Source organism: Haemaphysalis longicornis, unplaced genomic scaffold (genome assembly GCF_048455015.1).
Source record: "Haemaphysalis longicornis isolate Haplotype H1 unplaced genomic scaffold, Haemaphysalis longicornis Haplotype H1 scaffold_3, whole genome shotgun sequence".
Taxonomy (NCBI): Eukaryota; Metazoa; Arthropoda; class Arachnida; order Ixodida; family Ixodidae; genus Haemaphysalis; species Haemaphysalis longicornis.
This window is the reverse complement of record NW_027526335.1, coordinates 155655797-155676501: the sequence shown is the minus strand read 5'-3', so window position 1 is coordinate 155676501 and position 20705 is coordinate 155655797. Positions and strand designations below refer to the sequence as shown.

At 46.1% G+C, this 20705-nt stretch overlaps 2 protein-coding genes across 2 annotated transcripts in view; one reads left to right on the top strand and one right to left on the bottom strand.

Moving 5' to 3' along the window:
• LOC144175490 (2-succinylbenzoate--CoA ligase-like) overlaps positions 1–611 on the top strand; it is a 51780-nt gene extending 51169 nt beyond the window's left edge. Inside the window, exon 9 of the mRNA XM_077704569.1 lies at positions 490–611. Within this exon, the coding sequence (XP_077560695.1) occupies positions 490–611 (122 nt within the window). The remainder of the gene's footprint in view (positions 1–489) is intronic.
• An 8038-nt stretch (positions 612–8649) lies between these two features.
• Positions 8650–20705, bottom strand: part of LOC144175163 (uncharacterized) — a 38973-nt gene continuing 26917 nt past the window's right edge. Inside the window, exons 9-10 of the mRNA XM_077704262.1 lie at positions 16011–16280; positions 8650–9205 (exon numbers count right to left, since the gene is read on the bottom strand). Coding sequence (XP_077560388.1) covers positions 9084–9205; positions 16011–16280 — 392 coding nt within the window. The 3' untranslated portion in view covers positions 8650–9083. The remainder of the gene's footprint in view (positions 9206–16010; positions 16281–20705) is intronic.

The window sequence follows — 20705 nt, the reverse complement described above, 5'->3', positions numbered from 1 at the left end:
AATGTACTTTCAAACTTGCTGACAGCACCTGTAAGGCCTTTTTCCTCATTACCGGTGCAACTAAAAACAATCTCTGTAGCCTCTTAGCAGTGTCATGGGAGAAACTTTTTAAATTAATGTTTTAATTTAAAGTCGTGAAGCCAGAGTCGTGAAAGCTGTTACGTTAAGCTTGATTCACTAAGGTTTCCAGCTGCACGCCAATTGCACGTCTTGAACAATTTTCTCCTCTGAGTGGACGCCCGTACCGACGTTCTGAGCTTAACTTCAGCGTGGCACCCCACAGGGGCTTTCTACAGTAACATAGGAAGTCGCAACATATTTCCTTGTACTTTTGTCAGTTTTATTTTGAGAACAATTAAGTGGATTGTTTCAAAATTTTAGCTCTAAGAAAATAGTTCGTATACCGTCGGTTCATATGTGTTACTGTTGCATTAATGTCAACGATTGCTAATTCCCAATTTTGGGTTTTTCTTATTTTCACATTTTCAGAGCGCCTTGCCGTGTACAAACACCTTCATGGTGGTGTCTTTTTCCTGGATTCTTTTCCTACTACTGTTACCTCCAAGATCAATCGCGCAGCACTGACTCGTTTAATTGCGCGAGTTGGGTGAATAAAATGCTTCCGTGAAAAAAACAATTATTCTGTACCGTAAATAAGCTGCGTACGTGAAATTTTGGTCTCTCAATATAGATACAAAAATGCACGGTGCGGTGAATCTCTTGCTACTATGGGTCACCTACAGTCTCCAAGTGGGCGTTAACACTATGTGTACCGGTCGAATTTCCGGTCGAAGGGATCCATTGGGCAATTTTGGGCAACTGTTGCGGCAAAGGCCGCGGGAGAAACTGATCTTTTATGTTTAAAGTTCAACCCCTAGAAATTACTGTTGCAGGCAACCACACTTGTATGTCTAGGCGTAACACAACTTCCGTACGACACCAGGCGTTTTCTTTCTGCGCCTAATATTTTGTAACAAAACCACTTTTCATACCTCTTTCGGGCTCAGTGTGGATGCGCGATTATATATTGCTTAATTTGGTATCACAAGGTCACTTACGGATCCGACCAAATTTGCTCTAGTTCACTTAGTAACTTTGGCCAGCGACGAAGAGTACTAAGCACAAATGATGGAGATATACAGGATCATTGACACAGGCTCTGTGAGGACGAAATAAACGTACGCAAATCAGTGAATGGGCAGCTAGATATGCTCTGTTGTAACTGGTGCTAAACGTAGCAGTTCACGCGCACGAATATATTAGATGGACACACCAAGACAGTAGACCGGGAGATGATAGAAGCAGCAAAAATAACTAGCCTACAAGAACAGAGCGTTAGCGCCGCTTATATGTTCCTATCTGCTAAAAGAACGAAAGTTCTTGCACTACTTTTTATCTCCCTATAGCACCACATTATCGCTATCAATAAAGTACTGCTTGCCCGATTTCTTGGCGTCTTGTCCTGGTCGTCACATGACAGGTATGCGTTCAATATCTTTCGCTTGAATAAAATTTGTTTAGGATCCGCTCATGGTGCCGTTCTTTTCGTCCTCTGCCTTGGTACACAGATGCAAATATTTGTGATGATTTAGAACTAAAAGCGTTTTTAGTTGAGTAGTTAAGCGGTTTTTATTCAGAGCTTTTTCTAGTATAAGTTCCAGCACTGCATGTAGAGGCGCTGCCAGCACGCTTCGGAAGCAGCAGTGACCACTCCGGCGAACTTTATTGTTTCTGTAGCATCGACCATGTTTACCGCGGCTACTACCTGTTGGTGCATGTTCGGGATTGGTGTTTTTAGGAGGGCTGTTAGTGTCTTCGAAGAGGATGTGGGGTATACCAGAGGGCGAAATGTGACAGACGCTAGTGATATAATATGGAAATGTGCCAGGTGTGCCAAACAATAGCGGCCAGCGTGAACTTTTAGGAACTGATTGCTATTGCTTGGCCTTGAAACGGGAGAACAGTTTTCTGAGCGCGTTTATTCTGGTGGGTATTCTGCAGCCATACGCTGTGATAAACACTGCCTCACTTACTCACATATTCAATAACAGCAATTAGGCAGCATTGCACGCTTTTTTTCGCGTTTCGGCATCGTATTTCAAAGGTTAAACGACGATTCTGTGACGTAGGTTAAAGCGACAGTGTACACGCAACCATTAGAGATGTCATTTCTACACGCATTTGTACCAGTTTCTGGAAAGCGGGTGGTTTAAACTGAGCAAAATGATATCTTGGTTGATGCGTCATGGCGGGTGTGATTCTGAGCCAGGCTATTAGTAAGAGATCTGCTGCGAAAATTGCTTGTATGTGGCTACATGCTATCTTGAAACACCCCCAGATGATACACAGATACTGAAGCATCTGCATTCGTGTACATCAGGTTAACACTCACCACGAAGTCCTTGTTCGCTTGTCTAGATCGCACTTTAGTAGGTGCCACAATAACTAAACCATGAGTTGTAAAACAAAAGAAAGAAAGAAAAGAACAAAGCGCAGTGCTTTCTGGGTGCTTCCAAAATGCTTATTCGAAGATTGTGGTATGCATTCGTTCACCGCTAGTAATAAGCTGTTCCAACAGTACTTTGTTGATTGTACCCCCATTCGCGCCTAGTTTTGGCTTTTCAATTGTGCCTCCGCCATGCGCCCCTGTTCTTGGTCACAGTACAGAAATGAGTGGATTGCGCGATGAGCAGCAAATACAGGACAGAGGATCTCTGGAAATCGAGAAAGTTCCGGATAAATAGAGTGCAGTGGTCAGAGTTTTCACTGACGTCAATGGGTAAATTAACACAGGAGGAACAGGCATAGCCCGTGTTTTTCCTGAATGTGACTTTTAACTGAGAATACCTCCGTCCAAAACCGTAACTGCGGAACTTGCGCAAATATTCGCCGGTTAACAAAATCACGATTATCACTGACTCAGTGAGTGTATTTCGAACGTTTTGACATCCTGACAGACCATATTCTATAGTTCTGTGTATCCGTCGGCGTGTCACCCCCTTAAACGTAACTGCCGCCAGGGGACCTTTTCCTGCAGTTCCGGGGTAAGCTGGCCTTTCGGGAAAGGGCACCGCACACTCGCTCTCTGAAGGGCAGCACAAGAACAACCCGTGGCAAATGCTATGAGGAGGCACCTTCTCCCTCCTGATAGATACAATAACCTCCACTGTCCTCTAGATGTGCCTCCGCCTAGACAGGACTCATGCGCTGAGTTTACCGGCGTGTGTCAAACCGGCTACGCCGTGAGCGACGCTGTCGACTTCTGTGACCGCTGAAAAAGGGACATAACTATCAATGTATTGGCGCTAATGCAGAAAAAGCGCATGGACGCTTCGCCACTGGTCTAGTAGTGGCACACACTAGTGTACGGCATACAAAATGGGTCGACAAGTACACCAAATTTCCAAGCGACCATCCGCACTTCCCTATACGACCTGGGTTGTGCACGCTGCACTGATAAAATGACATAGCACATGCTATTTAGGCCCACCCTAGGCTCACTGAATACAGAAAAGAGGCTTTCGACAAGGCTACTTTTTGGTGATTTCCACTAAAAAATAACTATTTCAAAGCCATTGTTTCCTGCGATTATGAATGAGCAGCCCAACAAAGCTCTGTAGTTAGCGATGCTTAGTGATGAACCTCCCAACTTTGTTGTCGCTATTATAAACACTAATCAGCACACTCGCAACTAGCGACACATTTTTGCACACAACACAACACAACACAATGCACAATAGGTCCGGTGTGAGATCACAAGCCAAAAGTCTCCAGAACAAAGCGCGTGAACTTCTGTCTTATCAATCGCGACATATCCATATTAATCTAGCTGGCTGCGACCACATGATCAGATCAAATGGGCTAGAATTACATATAGATAAAACAAAATACTTCGTATTCAGACCAAAAGGGGCACAAATTCCTACAAACCTGATGTTAAACTTTAATAACAAAAGCATCTTACAGTGTGAGGCAGTTTGTTTCCTTGGTGTAACATTTAATTAAAACCTTTCATGGACACCACACGTAACTTCCCTTAGAAAAAACCTTTGTCGAGCTGTGGGTGCATTAAACCGGCTGAGATATCACCTGCCTTGGAGTGTAAAACGTCAAGTTTATTACGCGCTTTTTCATTCGCAATTAAATTATTGCTCTTTAGTGTGGTCCACCGCAACGCAAACAAACCTAAATAACCTTACGATACTTCAAAAATGAGCCATACGAGCATTTGCAAACCTAAAGTATTCTGCAAGCCGCGCAGCATACTTTAACAAACATGAAATACTACCAGTACGGCAACTTTACACCCAAAAATTATCTCTAGAAGTGCTCCCCCAGTATAATTCTAACGAAACACTGTTTGAGTTGAACTATCATGTACATAGAAGTCCGTATGAACTGAGAACGTGCTTGGTAGAACAATGCCGTTCCCAGACAGGCTATGGGATCAAAGGTTAAAATGGCAGATTCCTCACCTCCTCAACCAGTACCCTGTTATTGCTGATCTCATTTGATATCGTAGACCAAACAAAGTATCTAAAGTTATAAACGAAAAATTGTTGAGGCAAATAAAAATTACCGGTGACAGCAGTTGTTAGCGCTCTAATTTTGTCACTTTCCAGGGCCTGAAGGATGCGTGCATTGTGATTGCTTTGTTTCTTGTTTTGTTGGTTCCGATAGCAGATGTGTGTTCATATTTTTGTTCTGGTATGATTACGCCAGTGTGCACCTTTTATTTTGGCGTACGTATGTAACTCGCTTTTTCTATTTTTTGTTTTGTTTGTTTATTTTTGTTATCTTCTTCCTCTAATTGTTGTTCCTTGTGATCCCGCTGCTGCTGTGATTGTTACGGGTGGCAGGGCCCCGTCAGGTAGTTTTGTTTGCCTTTTGCCATGCCATCCAAGGCAGTTTTGAATTGTCTAAAATAAATTGATACAAGAGCAACAACAACAACAGCATGAGCAATATCCTCGCACCTAACCCCAGCCCGAGAACAGTCGGAATACATCATAGCACCTCCAGAAAGTTCCAAATAGGAAATCACCGTCGTCCGATCAAACACGAAGGCGCTTTCCTTTGTGGGATTCTACATTTTACACACTGCAGCCATCCGCGCTCACCAAAACATGCCTTGCGAGCGGCGGCTGCGGACGGGTCCGTTGTTTGCGGAGACAGACAAAGGCAGGGGCGACAAGGGCAAAACACCAAATGCATCACTTTTTGCAACGTGCAAATCAAATATGCTGCATACAGACTAATCGTAGGCCATAACGGTAACATTGGGAGCGACGCATTAAACAACGCTAGAGATCGAGATGGTTCGACTCACCGATGGCATACCGCGGCAGTACGGCGCCGCGCGTGCGAGCGCGGGTGCAGTCTCCCAGCTCGCCCGGATGCCAATCGACCAATCGACAGATCGACAGATCTCGACAGATCTGTCGACAGTCCAATCGACAGATCTCACCATGCACGTTTCCGGGGAAAGTGCTAGTTTGTCAGTTGAATGGCTGGCAGCTGATGGTAGAGCAGACTCTGGTTGCCTGACGGCACTGTCTGCAAGAGGATCCGACGAAAATGTTGTAGGTTTCTTGTTGTGGGCTGAGAGGGCTTACAGAGCATGCAGTGCTCATTATTGGAGGCATCCCAGCGTAGCCTTGAATAAAGAACGAGCGAGACGTGCAAATTGTAGTGTGAGGACTGCGGGTTTTCGCTTTGTCTTGGTGGAGATGAGGGCAGTGTAGACTTCTGCAGGTCGGTGGGCGAGCTGCCACGTGCTCGTTTTGTTGCTGATAGCCAATGAACGTGGAGGTGTAAGCACCCATTACAACAAGGTGTTGTGTTGACTCGAGGGTTTAGTTCTCTCCAAAACAACGAAAAAATATCTAAATCAACCCGTGAAGTCTTCTGCCTACAAAATTTCACATTGGAGGGTGTAGACTATTTCCCAGCTTTTCCACAAGAGAAACCTGCCAAGATGCGCAGGGCGTACGAGGATGGAATTGACGCCGTGAAACTATAGCACGTTTTCAGCGACAGTTGCAAACGGTATGCTACTTTCGATGAGGGCTGTGTGAAGCACAACTGTTACTTCCGTTCTGTGTTTTATGTATCCTCTTATATAGAGCTAAAAAATACGAAGAGCTTCACCGTAATAAATAAGCAGTGACTGCTTTCCAAAAAGTTGGCCACGTATGCAGCTCGAAACATCGTCGAATGACAATGGGCCTGTGCCGGTCATGCCACTTAAATGTCCCTCTTTTCTCCGTCCACACCCTTGTAGCCACATCACCGAAGACGACGAATCACCGATCTGAGCCTCGTTGCGCGAGCCGTCAGTGGCTCCTAGGAACTCCCGCTCTTCGGCCAGGCATCACGGCCGCTGGCCTTTCAGCTGCTACCTTCGGTCCTAAATATGCGTGTTCTTCTGAGGCTCGTCTTTTTCATTGCATAGTGCTCCCACACCCTCTTATGCTATTTCCATTCGGTTTCACTCCTCCCACGATAGAAAAGAAAGTTTTGCTGAAGACATTCACTATTACCTGGTTCCGCTGCTCGCATGTCATCTACTGGAGGCTTATAATTCGCTAATGGTTTACTTCTTAGAATGCCGCGATGAGGCCTAGGGTCTTGCGCGAGCTCTTTTTGTATTTCGGGTTAAAACATTGTTTTCAACGCGTACATTATTTACTATAGAAAGCTCAAGCAGCCATGCATTTTAAATAAAATAACTGGAGATTCTACTTAAGTATTTATATTTTGCCTCAAATATATGTTTTCTTTTCGCTCAAAAATTGTGATTAGTATTAAACCTGTTTTGAGATATTGTTTGGGAAGTTTTGCCCATCTAAAGCACCGTTTCATGCAGAAGAAATTTCTTCTGCCGCAAACAAAAGACAAAAACATTCGAGAAGTCGTTGGTTTAAAGGCAGCGATTTTGGGCGTCGAATAAATAGAAAAGCTCCCACTTCAAATCGCACTGCACAAATACAAAAAAAAGACTAATAGAGGACTCGTGGACATGTTGCTACCCAGGCAAGATGTTACCCCCGCGTTGTGCTCTAGCACTATTCGAGGCAGAAAATCAAGTGCCTTTGGCAACAACTAGGTTTCTTCAAGGCAGGCCCATTGCACCGATTGCGGCCGCGCAAGAATGTTGCAAATACCCAGGAAGGTAGGCTAAATTACGCAGCAGCATGGCAGATGAGTGGAAGATCATTTTAAATGCCTAAGGTGGGACCTTGAGATATGTGGTGCCTGATTTTCTAGTCCTTCATGTGACGGCAGTTTGTGTTACTCGCGCTGATAACAAGTTTACCGGCTTCAAACTGTGTACGTGTACGTGAAGGTACGTGAAGGTACATTTTATAGGAATCAAACCTTTGCCGGTCGTGTGCTTGGCTGTCAACTTGTTTGGGCCAAGTGTCATTTCGGGATCACTTGTCGTAGATACGAGCTTCGTATGACAACGCTGTGTGGGCGATCGGAGCAAACACTGGTGCTTCAGAGGCAACTGAATCAGTATCTAAAATGGCACTTACAAAATTTTGCTTCTACATGTTAAAAATTCTGGTGTGCAAAGCACCTGTACGTCCTTCGTTGGGAAATCGAAGGCTAATTGTCTATAGGAAGAAATGGGAGTAAAATACGGTGAGAAATGTTTTCTATCAACAATATGTTACGCGGGGAGCACAACATGAAGAAGTAATTGCGAGTGGGAGGTCTCGATGAGGTTGTGCCTCCTGGGTTGCACTAGGTATTCACGGTCGCTTTCAAACGAAAAAGTGCCTAGCGCGGTGAGGAATGCAGGGATCGTGGTACGGTGCATGATATGGTAAAGAACTATTGGTAAAGGGATTTCCGATAATATATCAATGGTGTGCAAATGCAGTGCAATGCACAATAAGTAATGTAATCCTGAGAAACAGTTATTCTAAGCTATATACTATCGTTGTTGTTATTGACTATGCACAACCATTTGCCGCACAGCCTTGCAGCAAATGGATGTGCATAAAGGAACGTTTGGTTGCAATCGAGTTATAATAACACGGCAGTTTTTTTCCCACCACCGTGATAAAGTTCACACACGAGATGACTGAAACACTTGTCATTGGAAAACAACGGGCGTATTAGTTGCCCTTCTGTCGCGCTGTATTCGAGAGAGGTTGCATATATTGACGGCGCGTAGATCCTTGCAATCATGTTCAACGTCGGATTCTGTGCACATTGTTTTCTGTTTTCTGTTCCGCTCTTTTGCAACGTATGGTTGAAACTATCGCTTTTCTGTGTAATAACATTCACTTGAAAGTCAGCACCGTGCCTGTGTCACCTTTTCACACTCTTCTCATCTTCCTCTGCGCAGTCGTAATAATGAACCCACACCTACTTGGCCAACTTGCCACAATAATAAATCAAAATTGTGTGCTCTGTTATTACGTATATGCAGTATGCCATGCCGCTCAGCATCAGCGGGATACGGAGTAGGTATACGCTCAGCAATGTGTGATTCAAAGTGAGATCGGCCTGGACAATAACACGCAATGCCCAGTGTGCTTTAATTCAGACTGGCATAAGTAAAGACGGCGATTTCATCAGCAATATTTCTTTCCAGGACGCGATGGCGGGTCTTTTGGCGGGGAGCAAACCTTGCTCTGGTAGTTCCCAGGGGGCTGATGCGGGCTTGTTAGGAGTGGATGTTCCCGCCGAGGTAGGGTGCCACCTGATTCAAAGGTTTCTTCACAGGTGATTTACAGAAATGTCGCCCGCCGATCAAAAATGCAGGTGGTCGTGGCAGCTAAAATCACCTACCGCGACCTCGCCGCAACCACTACGATGCAAACATCAAATTCCAGACATAAGTCCCAACCATGAGGAAGATATTCTCACCACGCAAAGTGACAATCACGCAGATGTACCGTCAGAGGAGGCGGTTGATGGATCTTGAAATAAACTATAACGTTATCGAATTCCGACATGTAAGAAATTCTAAGTATCTTTCTAAATTTTTTACTCTAAACAGCGGAGAAATCTTTATAGGTAGAGTCTTAACAATTTATAAATGACCGTTATTTTGTGCGCGTTTTCTACTTCGCCCGAATTAGGGAACGAGCCAACGCCGGTCTGTTGATCTTCGAAGTTTCAGTTGTTGGAAATGACTCTATAAAGAAGACGCCCCCATGGAGGTGCTTGTGTGCTGCCAGGTGATCTGAAAAGACGAACGCGAAAAAAATAAATTCACGTCAAGATATTGTTTGTTTGCGGCGAGCACAAAAACATTTAACAGACAGACGTGTGGTAGTGCTCACTGTTTCATTACAGCATTGACTTTTTAAAGAGGGTGATGACGTTGGGGTCGACGCCAGTCACTGCATATCTAGATTAATGCTAGAATTCATTACTCAGCTAACCTGGGTTGATTCCCGCGCCTGGGACGCCGAAGTGCTAGCCAAGCCTTCCAGTACTGATTTGCGCTATCCGAACAAGGTGACCGCCATGACTATGACAGTCCACGTCAAACAGCACATATTTCAAAAACCGCAAGCGAAATTTACTTTGCGAATGTGAATGGAGCGAAACTACCGGGCACGTTTCCCACCAAATATGAGACATGTGTGCTGATTAGAAGGAACTAAAAGCTGAAAAAATAAAGCCCTCAAATGACTGCGGACAAGCGGTTTTGGTTTGTTAGAGTTTTATAACCTTCCCTTGTAGATCATTCAAGTTCGCAGGGCTTGATCTTTGTCACAAGAGGCTCACCAGCGAAGGTGAACGAAATGTTATACTTATGCCCTTCACCATGTGAATGTAAAATCCCAAGACACATTACATGAACAGCCATCAAAGCGCGAAAGTATCATGATGTCTGTATGTTTTGATGGGCCACAAACGTAAGTTCCTTGCTGGCTTGTACTCACTGACGCATACTGCTGTAAACTTCCGCAATGAATAAATATTGGGTGTCCAATTTTCGTTGTACATAATAAAATACGTGCGTTGATTCCAAGTACACAACACGTTTGCACCACATATCATTTAGTTCGTTTCGCAGTGAAGATGTGTTGTTACCTCTTCATGTATTGAATAACGTGGAAAGCCTTGCAAATAAAGCCAAGGAACCATTGACTGCTATATTGAGTTATCCGCGTAACGAAACTCTAAGGGTCTCTGGAACAATGTTCAAAAAGCACGAAATCGATATTGACACCAACATCTATTTCAAAAAAAAAAATTACTATCCCTTCCTAAAGAAATTCGCGAAAAGCACGAAACGTTTCGCACGTTCAAACTGCGTCAAAACCTTCACTACAAGTTCGTCTGATCGATCGTCAAATCCTCCAAGACCCAGACCCTAAGCGAAGACCGAATCTGTGCAACTAGTTCTCTAGCAATAATAGACGCTTCGAACGACCCAAATGAATACTGATACGTGGTTCATGAGCTAAAGGTGAACTACTGTACTCCTTCTCCATGATCGACGCGATTATGGTCTTATCTAGAACCTTTCCTTTTCGCCGATTTCCAAGTAACCGTTTAGACAGATAGGAATTCCGGTTAAGCGCATGGACCGTGTGTCCGGGGATCTTAACAGAGGTTGTAGGTCAACCAAACCGGATGTTGCGAAATGCATTAACTTTTAGACAGAACGCCATCGGTCCCACTAAAAATGCTATCTCAGTAAAAACCAACAACGCTTTGTTTATAAATTCGTTCAGCCGAAATTTGAACAGAATTTGAATGATTGTTTCACGCATTCTCCAAAATGACTCGTGAAACTCAAGGTTGGCGTGGTTGAGGGTTGAAGCAGTTCATGACGGGATGTTAAGCTTAGGGGTAGCATAATAGATAATATCGAAGTGGGCCTCTGACTTAAATGTTCACGTTTCTGTGGCCAAATTTCCCAAAAAATCAGGGAAAAACGCTTCTGGGAAGCAAGGATGCAATTATAGCGTGTCCTGGTGAAGTGCCAGGGAGGTGGACATTGGCAATATTGGAAGGAAGCTCTTCGAGAGGGCTCTCGAGGTACACCATTTTGAGACTGTTCAACTACAGTTGTCAATGACCATTAAATGGAATGGGGCATCTCGGCATCCTGTTCAGGGCACGATATTGCATGCTGTAGGAGGGCGTAAAGAACGGAAGCGGCTGGGGTGAGGAGGTGGAAGTAGCAAGAATGTTTCTGTGAAGCTGTAGCGGTGCACCGTAGACCTTACTGACTTCGCTATCTGCGCACCGGCGCTTTTTCAAAACGAGATTGAAAACATGATGGCTGGCTTAGGCCCTAGGAAACCAGCAAATGCAAAGTCTGCTTCGCAATGTATATTTCAGCCCTCAACAGTTAAGACGACGACCAAACATTGCGTGTAGCCAAAAATCACGACATGAAGGGGTCAACACAGTACCCTCGATTTAGTCATGCACAGGGTAGCGTTCAGCGGGCGATAGAACAGCTCCACCTTACATAAAAACGCATGGTAAGCCCCCATGCGGCAATACCTAGTGCCAATTACCACATTGAGGAAGTGAAGAAACTACATTTAAATTGGCGGCCGCGATCAATTGTAACAATAGTGGGGCACCCAAAGTGGGAGGGCGAGAGAGAGAAAGGGAAAGGGAAAGCTTGATCCCACGCTCCAACGAAGGCTTTGGTATCAATGTATGCAGCGACGGGCGCTGTGGGGTGGCCTTAAGATGGCGGAAGCGGTCACACAGAATCAAGGAAACAACATCAAAGCGACAGTAAGGCGCTACTAAAGACTGCGAAGGTTATTCTGACACCCCGCAAAGCAATATTCTAGCCAGAGAATTGGGAAACGTCGGTGTTAATCCTCGGACAGGTGTACCACTGTACCACTAGGCACTCCGTAGGTTGTGATTCTGGGATGCCAGGCGTCATTAATCTATCAGGAAGCCACAGACGAACGACAGCCTGAGCAATGAGTCTAGGTGCCATCCTTGATACTTCGCAGCAGAGTAAGTCGGTCAAACTGGTCAGGCACGTGTTGCAGATGGACAAAACAGCAGTGTTGACGCAAACCCAGGCCCATGGTTCCGTCATCTGCGCCGCGACTAGAGGTTCCCCATTCAGAGCAAGTCTAAAAGTACCGTCGCAAAGTGTGCATGAAGTGCGTCACCTGCCTCGTTGTTGGCGGGTTTGATGCACCGTAAAACCACTGTGGAATAGTAAATACGGCAGTTCAGAAACGTCGGTAGCAGTTCAGAAAATAGTTATGGTGTGCGCCTCGGGAGAGATACGCACACATTAACGTTTACTATCCACAAAAGCGGGAAATGGCTCACCCTCTTAGAAGTTTCATAAGTGCTATATGGTCGAGAAAATTGCGGGCAGGTCACGGACAAGAACACTAAAGCGAGTGTCGGCAGGTTGGAGCTTCCAGGTGGAGTAAACCAGGTGCCACTCGGAGCCGACTTTCTGCTAATAAATAGCGCCGATCACCACGCTGGGGGCATCGTCAATTTTGTGAGTGAGAACGTTACTCCCCGGATGGATGACAATTGCAGAACTTTCACAGCAAGCCGGCCTAGTTGGAAACGATTCATGATTGGACTTGCGCAAAACAAACGGGGACGTGGAAGGAACACAAGGACGAGCGCACTCCTTGTGTTCCTTCCACGTCCCCGTTTGTTTTGCGCAAGTCCAATCATGAATTGCAGAACTTCCACCTGCTTGTTTAGCGTATTTGCAAACAGCTTGAGCTTCACGAGCCTCCAATAACAGGCATGGTTGAAGAGCTTTTGTTTGTTGAACAGTCAGTAAGCTTGAGAAAGTGGACGCAGAAGCTTAGCGCAGAGTGAAATCAGACGCCGATAGATAGACAGACGCCCAAGGACTTACGGAACCGGCATGCGTCTGCTTGATGCTGGGAAGCGTTTCACAGCTTCCCAGACCCCTGTGAGAGGGTGACCGACGAATAACAACAGCAGGGATTTGCGGGTCCAGTACGTCGACTTTGGGAACATGAAAATACTGATTTCTGTACCTTGACAACTAGGCCAAACTGTTTAATGGGCTCACATACTTTTCAGCAGGTGACACTTATAATGCTACAAGATGGGACCAGCGGAGAGGATGTTACTGATGTCACAAAATAAAATCTATCCGGCGTGCGTTAGCCCTACAAGGAATATTTCAAAATTATGAGCTACGGAGCGTAAACAAAAGTCGGAACATTGCTGGCGCTAGGCGGGACAAGGACGACGAATTACACACAACTGGAGCGCGCATTCGTCGTCCTTGTCCCGCCTAGCGCCAGCAATGTTCCGAGTAAAACACCAACTAGCCCCATTTCAAGCTCTGGCAAACAAAAGACTCCAACAAGTCGAGGTGTTTAGAAATCGTGTATATCCGGAAGGGGGTAGCTACCGTAGGCCGCATAACCATTCAGCCCCCCCCCCCTACTCGCGGCAAGGGCATCCCTTACTCGCTTCGATCTAGGGCACTAGATGGAGCCGGTGGGCCTATAGACTGAATGAAAGAGGAATCATTTGTAACTGAAACATTTGGCTTATTGGCTATTAAAAATAGCCACGTGATCAAATATCAAGGGTCAGAGGTGAGAACCAAGGAGTTGGTCACGCCTGGCAATGTGCTCGGTTAGGCTGTGCTTGGATGTTCGGTGTACGTTGCATAGCCGCATTCTAGAGCAGGGGCTGGAGGGTACAACGTGGGAGAGTCAGAGCAAGCCAGAGCCAAGGAAAAAAAAAGCCCACCGGTTAGGGTCTTTTCCCATGGCATGAAAATACGCAGTTGTATTCAACCAGACAATAATGATGTGTGTGGACGTAGGTCAAACGGGGGAGAGAGTTGTAACCGCAGCAGAGCTGATTGCCACTGGCTAAAACGAAGATTCTCCAGAATGGTATCTGCTGGCTGCAGTGAAGTGTGAGGAACCGCAGACCGTACGTGGCGGTAAAGGTACAGTTTGCCATATGAAGCGTAGGTATGCGGGGCTTAAATGGGCGGTAACATTTCAAATACGGTAGTGCACTTCTTTGAGTACCTCCCCGTACCAGCAAGCGGAATCCGAAAATCCGAAGGCGGGCTTCTTAAGGCGCAATGACATCTTGACGACTGTAATCTTGCAGTGCGCTTTACTACCAGCTGCGTGAAGAAGTGCACTAGGAGGCGTTTCAATACCACCAGCAAATAGGCAAGCTTAAAAACAGCGCAAGCTGGGGACACTTAGGGTATACGAACGGTGGCTAGGACGTGAAGAGACGACATGCTGGCCACGAAAGCACATCCTAGAGCTCTGATATAAAAGCTGCGTTGGTCACGTCAACACTCTAATCTGGATATGCCTGGGGGATATGGCGTTGTACAGGAAAGGGCAACCGAAGGAGACGTCACGTCGGGGACTCGATCGAAAAGCTGACGAAGCGATCGAGGGTGAACACCAATGCAGTAGCCAGGACCAGGTGTGTCAATGTGGCAAGGTCTGCAGCAACAGCTCATCAACACCGCAGCCATTGGATTCCACAAACCCTCTAACAAGAGCGGCCTTATCACTGTTCAGCTAGTTAGAATGGCGGCGAACTCCAAGCTCTTCACAGTAACAGGTGCTAGAGGCGCACACTTTCGACGCTGCGGATCGGTCAAGAATAATTTGAGCCCCTGGCACAAAGCTTCTCCCAAACGTTCACCAAGTACGACTGTCTCCTCTTAACCCACTTCAGCAGACAAGTTGAAATGCAGGTGGCCCATGTGACAAACCCCCCGCTTGCGTGCTCCAGGTCGAAGATAGTTCCTGCCTAAGAAAATCGAACCTGTGGGATCTGTCAGCAGGATTTGGTAATACAGAACTGAACCGCTACGACATCCGGTGGGCGGGAGTTTGAGTGAAGCATAAGGGGGCCTCAGAGCCTTAGCAAAGCTGTAGTCATATCTTAGGACCTAGCCACCACTTCCGGGATCCACGGAGTTTTAGCGCACTGCCAGAAAATGGTGATCAGTGTAACGGGCTTGCATAACTGAACGACTTGTGCCGGGATTTTGCACAAAGCACGCTCGGGCCGTATTGTTTTCCTTTTTGTTTTTGCTCGTCATTTCTCTGGTAACACGAAGGCACTGGCTCAAATCGCAGTTTCTGGGATTCCCTGTTTGTGGAGTTGTACTTAACAAATGTAATGTCCGCGTGCTGCGGTGTAAGTGTTTTCAAAAAAGCGTCACAATGACCTATATTGCTATAATTTTCAGAATTGCCCATTCTGTAAACTATTTTAAATTCAGAGCATTTCTTAAACTCATGATGTCACCCGGCGTTGGCGTGCCTCGGCGTCCGCAGCAGCCGTTCCAGGTGAGCCCGCTCCCCCACTCCTCCTCGCCTGCTCTCCGCTGCTTCTCGCGTGTTCTCTGCGTGCTCGGATCGCGTTCAGCAATAGGTGGGGCGCGCATGCGTCGTAGTTTGGCGCGGGAGCAACAACAGTTGTGGCGTGATCGTGACGTAGTCGTGACGTGGTCGTGGCGCGGTCGTGCCGTGATGGGGCGGTTCTCGGCGTTCGCTCTCGCTGTCAATTTCTTTCGAACCAGATAAAATCGGGTATGTGCGCCCCCCGAAAATGCTCTGCATTTTACCGTGCCCCTCGTGAGGGGGATGTTTAATGTCAGCCTTCCACATCATAGGTAGGACTAGTGAATTTTTTCTTGTGGTATTTGTGCTGTCTTCATTCTTTTTTGTAGCATTTTATATACTAAAAGCCTAAGCAAATGAATGATAGATGGCAGCTGGCCCTGTCAGTAACCCAGACGTTGACGTGGAGCGCAACATAATTCCTTGCAGAAATATCTTCTGTTGGACTGTAGACTATCCACGTACCTAGAAAAACCGCATTCATGTTCAAGCAGTAAACGCTGTTTGATTCACTGCCACTGCCGGATGATCCACTTGCGCACAACACAATGGACAGGCTGAATATCGAACGAGCCTGAATATCGACAGGCTGAATATCGAAGCAAACGATTTGACATTTGAAGCACACAATTCAAATAATACCTGCGACGGTGGCCTTGATTCTCTCAGCGAGGTAAGAGAGCTCCAGCTGCCTCCCCTTCTCCGTGAGGACGACGGCTGCTGCGGGCGCCTCGCCGTACTCTGCATGGGGCAAGCCCACGACTGACACCTGGGAGATCTCCTCTGCGTGCTTGTGTAGCAGCAGTTCCTCCAACTCGGCTGGCACGACCTGCTTGTCCATGCACTTGATCATCTGCTTCAGCCGCTCGGCGAAGTACAGGCGACCGTCTTCGTCGTATGACCCCGCGTCGCCTGCGATGCAAAGTTTTGTGTTTAATTATTACGTCAAGAACCATAGAAAATCTGGGATTCAAAGGCCAGCGAGGGTGACCTGTCTTAATACTTTCACACATCACTGAGCACATGGATCGACTGAAGCAGTGGTCACTGTTTTGTAGGATGCACGCATTCCTACATTCTTTGGGACACCATAGCGTAACATTGATGTTTTTGCCAGTGATATGAGGATGTAAAAATCGGTACAAATAATTCTGGAAGTTAAATTCCTGGGTACCCGCAGTATACTGCGTGGCTATACATGCTTCGCGTTGCTCATGGATACATCAAGGCAACACACACTGAGCTGGTGGTATAAAGAGAACCACGTTGCATACATTGTCTTGACCCACTCACAATCTTTGACGCAATATTGTTGTGAAATTCTTACTCATTCTTTTTTCCGTTACATTGGAAACGCACACAATTTGTAGATACGTCTTCATACACTGGGTTGTTATTTGCGGGTAAAAAAATCAGCGACGTGTTTGATAATTTTGAATTTGTATTATATAACTGGGCGTGGCAATGGCGAAGGAGTTCGTTGATATTTCACTTCTGATCCCTGCCACTTTTTGATTGCAACCTTTGCACGTTCTTTGTATTTATGGTTTATTTTTACAACATTAGGGTTGGCGCAGTGGCTGAACTGATTTTCATAAGTCGTAAAAATTAAGTACTTGTATTGATTCATTCAAACAGAAGCGCACAAATACACTATCTGTATCCATACTACACATGCGCGTGCGTGCACGTGAGTTTTCTAAGGGCAGATAATTATTAATCGTTATACATTTGCTAAAAGGGCACTACAGGCCTTGTCGTACTTGTATACTGTCAGCCACATGACGGCAATTGCCTTGCCCCGCTGATGTGAGGACCGATTATTTATTACGTTTTTTTCATGGCGTTAGGGAATGAAGATTTATTAGTGGGTAGTAACGACGACGCCATAGTGCTGATAATGGCGGGGTTCACTGCTTGTCGTTAGTGTCGACGCATTACCTACAACAATTCGTCCATATTATTCCTCGATAAAATTTTCCTCTGCCATGTGTGTCGAACCAGAAAAAATACCGGTTTGGTTACGGTTCTGGTTCAGGCGAAATATTTTTGTTCTGGTTCAGTTCCGGTTCCACAAAATCAAGCACGAAACCGGTTCACGAACCAGTTCGATGAGTTGAATTGTCACTAAAATTAGAAAAAAAAAAACATCTAGTAGTTTAAAACGAGTCAAATCAAAATACAACCAAAATTCAAAATGCTGCTGTTCCCCAATGGCAGTGGCGCAGTTGCAAAGCAAACTTTAAACAATTACGAGATATTAGAAAACACATGAAGTGGCAACGATTTACCACCTACTTCCTCACCCAGACTTTATGTTGTCCTAGCGACTATTCATAAAGCCACCGCCAAGGGATATCATGGTGGGATATATTTACTGCGCTTTCCTTTTTTATTGAAATCGCAATCGTCGCTGTGGAATCGCCAATCGCGCAAACCTTGACGCCTTAAATTAGGTCTGCGTACTGGCGCGTTCAAATACCAGAGCTTAATACCACGGGCGCACGTTTTTTTATATTTATAACAAACCAGAAAAATCCTACAACCCGCACATAAATACTACCAATGAATTACATTATTTGGTAACCTTGAATAATTTGTCAGCTGTCACCTTAACGAATGTGCTAGCCACACCTTTGTTAAAACTAAGCTTTAGTTAACGCTCAGTCACTGCATTATTGCTCTGACCACGGCAATTACTTTTGCAATAGCTATACCGGATGTGCGCATTACAATCAGTATGTCATTGTACCGCCTGAACCCCGGCCATCGCTTCGTGTGCTACATTGCGGAATCTTATAACAGATTATGCTATTACAAAATTAAAGAGAAATTTGACATGCGAGCATCAGATGAGACTTTTTTGCATTGACGCTATTTAAATCGCCCTCAGCAGCACTCCCCTCCGGAACGAGTAGCAGTAAAAGTAATGTAGCGAGTTGGGCAGTCAGTACAAGTGCACCTTCAAGAAAAGCACATCTGAAAGAGACAAAACTGCAGAACAAGCAAAAAAGATGATCGCTGGGCGAATGAAGCAGTCTGAGGCACCGGCCTGCCTTTCTGCACAGGTCATCTGCTCTATTACTGTTTTTACTTTCAAGACAAGGTCGAGGGCCCCCGCTTTTGGCCAAGGGATTAAGTGCGCACCTTAACAGTTTTCCTTACATATCTGTTGTTATTTGTATCTGTAAAAAAAGGAACCTGTCCACTGTACTGTCCTCAAAAACTGACCACGGAACTCACTTCCTTCGCATTGACGACACGTTTGGTTGTGAAAGGCAGGGCAAAGAGAAGTATAGAGCAATATCCACGTTTTGTTTCTTTTTTTTACTTACTCGGTTTTACTTAATTTTTGTGTAATATTTTAAAACAACGTGATTCGCCTTTTCTTTTTTGTTGTTTTCCATGCAAACACATTTAAAGAAAACCGGCGCATTTGATGCCCCGTGCTATATCTCTGCTCCGAGGCGCAGCTTATGTTGCAGGCAGGCAGACTATTTTAACCAGCTGGTGATATTAAACCTGGATCAAAATCTCGATACACGCACGTTCTCGATTTCCATCTACTTCGGAAAAACGGTCGTGGGAAGGGAGAACGAGGCAACTTCTGGTCAGCAGCAAACGGCTTAGCCATTGAGCAGCTCCTGCGGTCACGCTTGTCAAGTATTAACAATTGGCAGGTGTCGGACCTTTTAAACAAATTATGAAATGCAAAACGTTTGCACACATGGGGTGCGGGCTGTCGCTGTTGCGCAGTAGTGCACTCCTGCAGCCTGATTGCTCCAATAAAGGTGAAGCTAGGGAATTGCATAGTAGTTTTATATTCCCTGCAAGCTGCCGAGAATGACATCTCGTTTGGTCAGCTTGCACTACGCTCGCGCTTCCAGCAGCAACCGAACATTGCTACATTGGTGCTCGTTCATTTCCCCTGTCGTTACATAGAACGTGATAATGTTCAATTGTCCGAAGGGGAAAGTGCGCGAGCGGGTACGAAGTTGATGCTACGTGAAGGAAAAAAAAAGGCCTTAATTGCATTGACTGTGCAATATCAACAACTGAGGGTCGAGCCGTTTCGGCATGAACCGGCAACCGTTATTTCTTTTTTTGGTTCAGTTCCGGTTCGGGTTCAGCGTGCTCAAAAATAATGCTTCGGGTTCGGATTCCGGTTTTCGGTTCGGTTCGGTTCCAGTTGGACACCCTGGCCAAGCACAGCATTTCTTAAAATTTTCTATGCCAACCCGGAAACGCGCAGGCTGCCATAAAATTCAGTTTTTCAGCTTACGTCCCCAGCGAGGCTGAAACGTTCTGTGCCGGAAAGCTCGAGAAAATATTTTGCTTTCTTACTGACATAAAATATTTTTTCACGCATAAACTTAAAGCTTATTAGTTATCTTCTTTGTAGCCGTAGGATTGGCGTTAAAAATTTCGACATAGTCTGTACCTGCTATGTTTAAGCAGTGCAGTAGAGTTGAGAGAGAGAGAGAGAGAAAACGTTTATTGAAAAGCAGGGACGGGGTAGGGGAGAAAAAGAGTTAGGAGCTGTTGGTGGCCATCCTATTCCGGTAGGTCGCGTGCCGCGGCTGCCATCTTCGCCCGAGAGATCAGGGCCTCCTGGTCTTCGAGCTGGCAGCTCTGCAACGCGCACTCCCACTGCTCAAGGGTAGGGGATCTGGGTGGTGGAGGGTTGGTGGGGCACGTCCAGACGAGATGAGCTGTGGTGTTAGGCTCATCACATTGGGGGCAGTTGAGTGGGTAGTTAGTAGGGGATATGTGGTGGAGATGGAGGTGATTGTAATAAGTGTTGGTTTGAAGTCGGCGCCAAATGCAGGCGTCAGCGGTAGAAAGGGAAGGGTGGGGAGGGGGATAGGTGCGTCGGGTTGCTCTGTAGTGGTAGAGGATGTCAATGTATGTATGGGAGAGGGGCGCAAGGGAGTTTGTAATACTGGCTGCATTGTTGCCCTCTTCTGGGAATGCCCGGTGAAGGAGAGCTCGGGCGGTGGCGTGTGCCACCTCGTTCCCAGGGAGGGAAGTGTGGCTGGGTGTCCACACTATGCGGGCATGAGGGAGGGTGGGGCATTGGGAAAGGATGGCCAGGGTAAGAGCCAAGACTCGTCCGAGTTCAAAACGACGGCAGGCAGCTTGTGAATCAGACAGTATCGTTATGCTGGGACTCATGGCTTGGGTCATTGCGAGGGCAATGGCTGCTTCTTCGGCCGTGGTAGTAGACGCTGTGCAGACAGTTGCCGAGGTGAGGAAGGCATTGTCGAAGCGGGCAACAGTGGCGACGTGAGCTGGTCGTTGAGGATACGGAGAGGCGTCCGTATAGAGGGTGGTCGG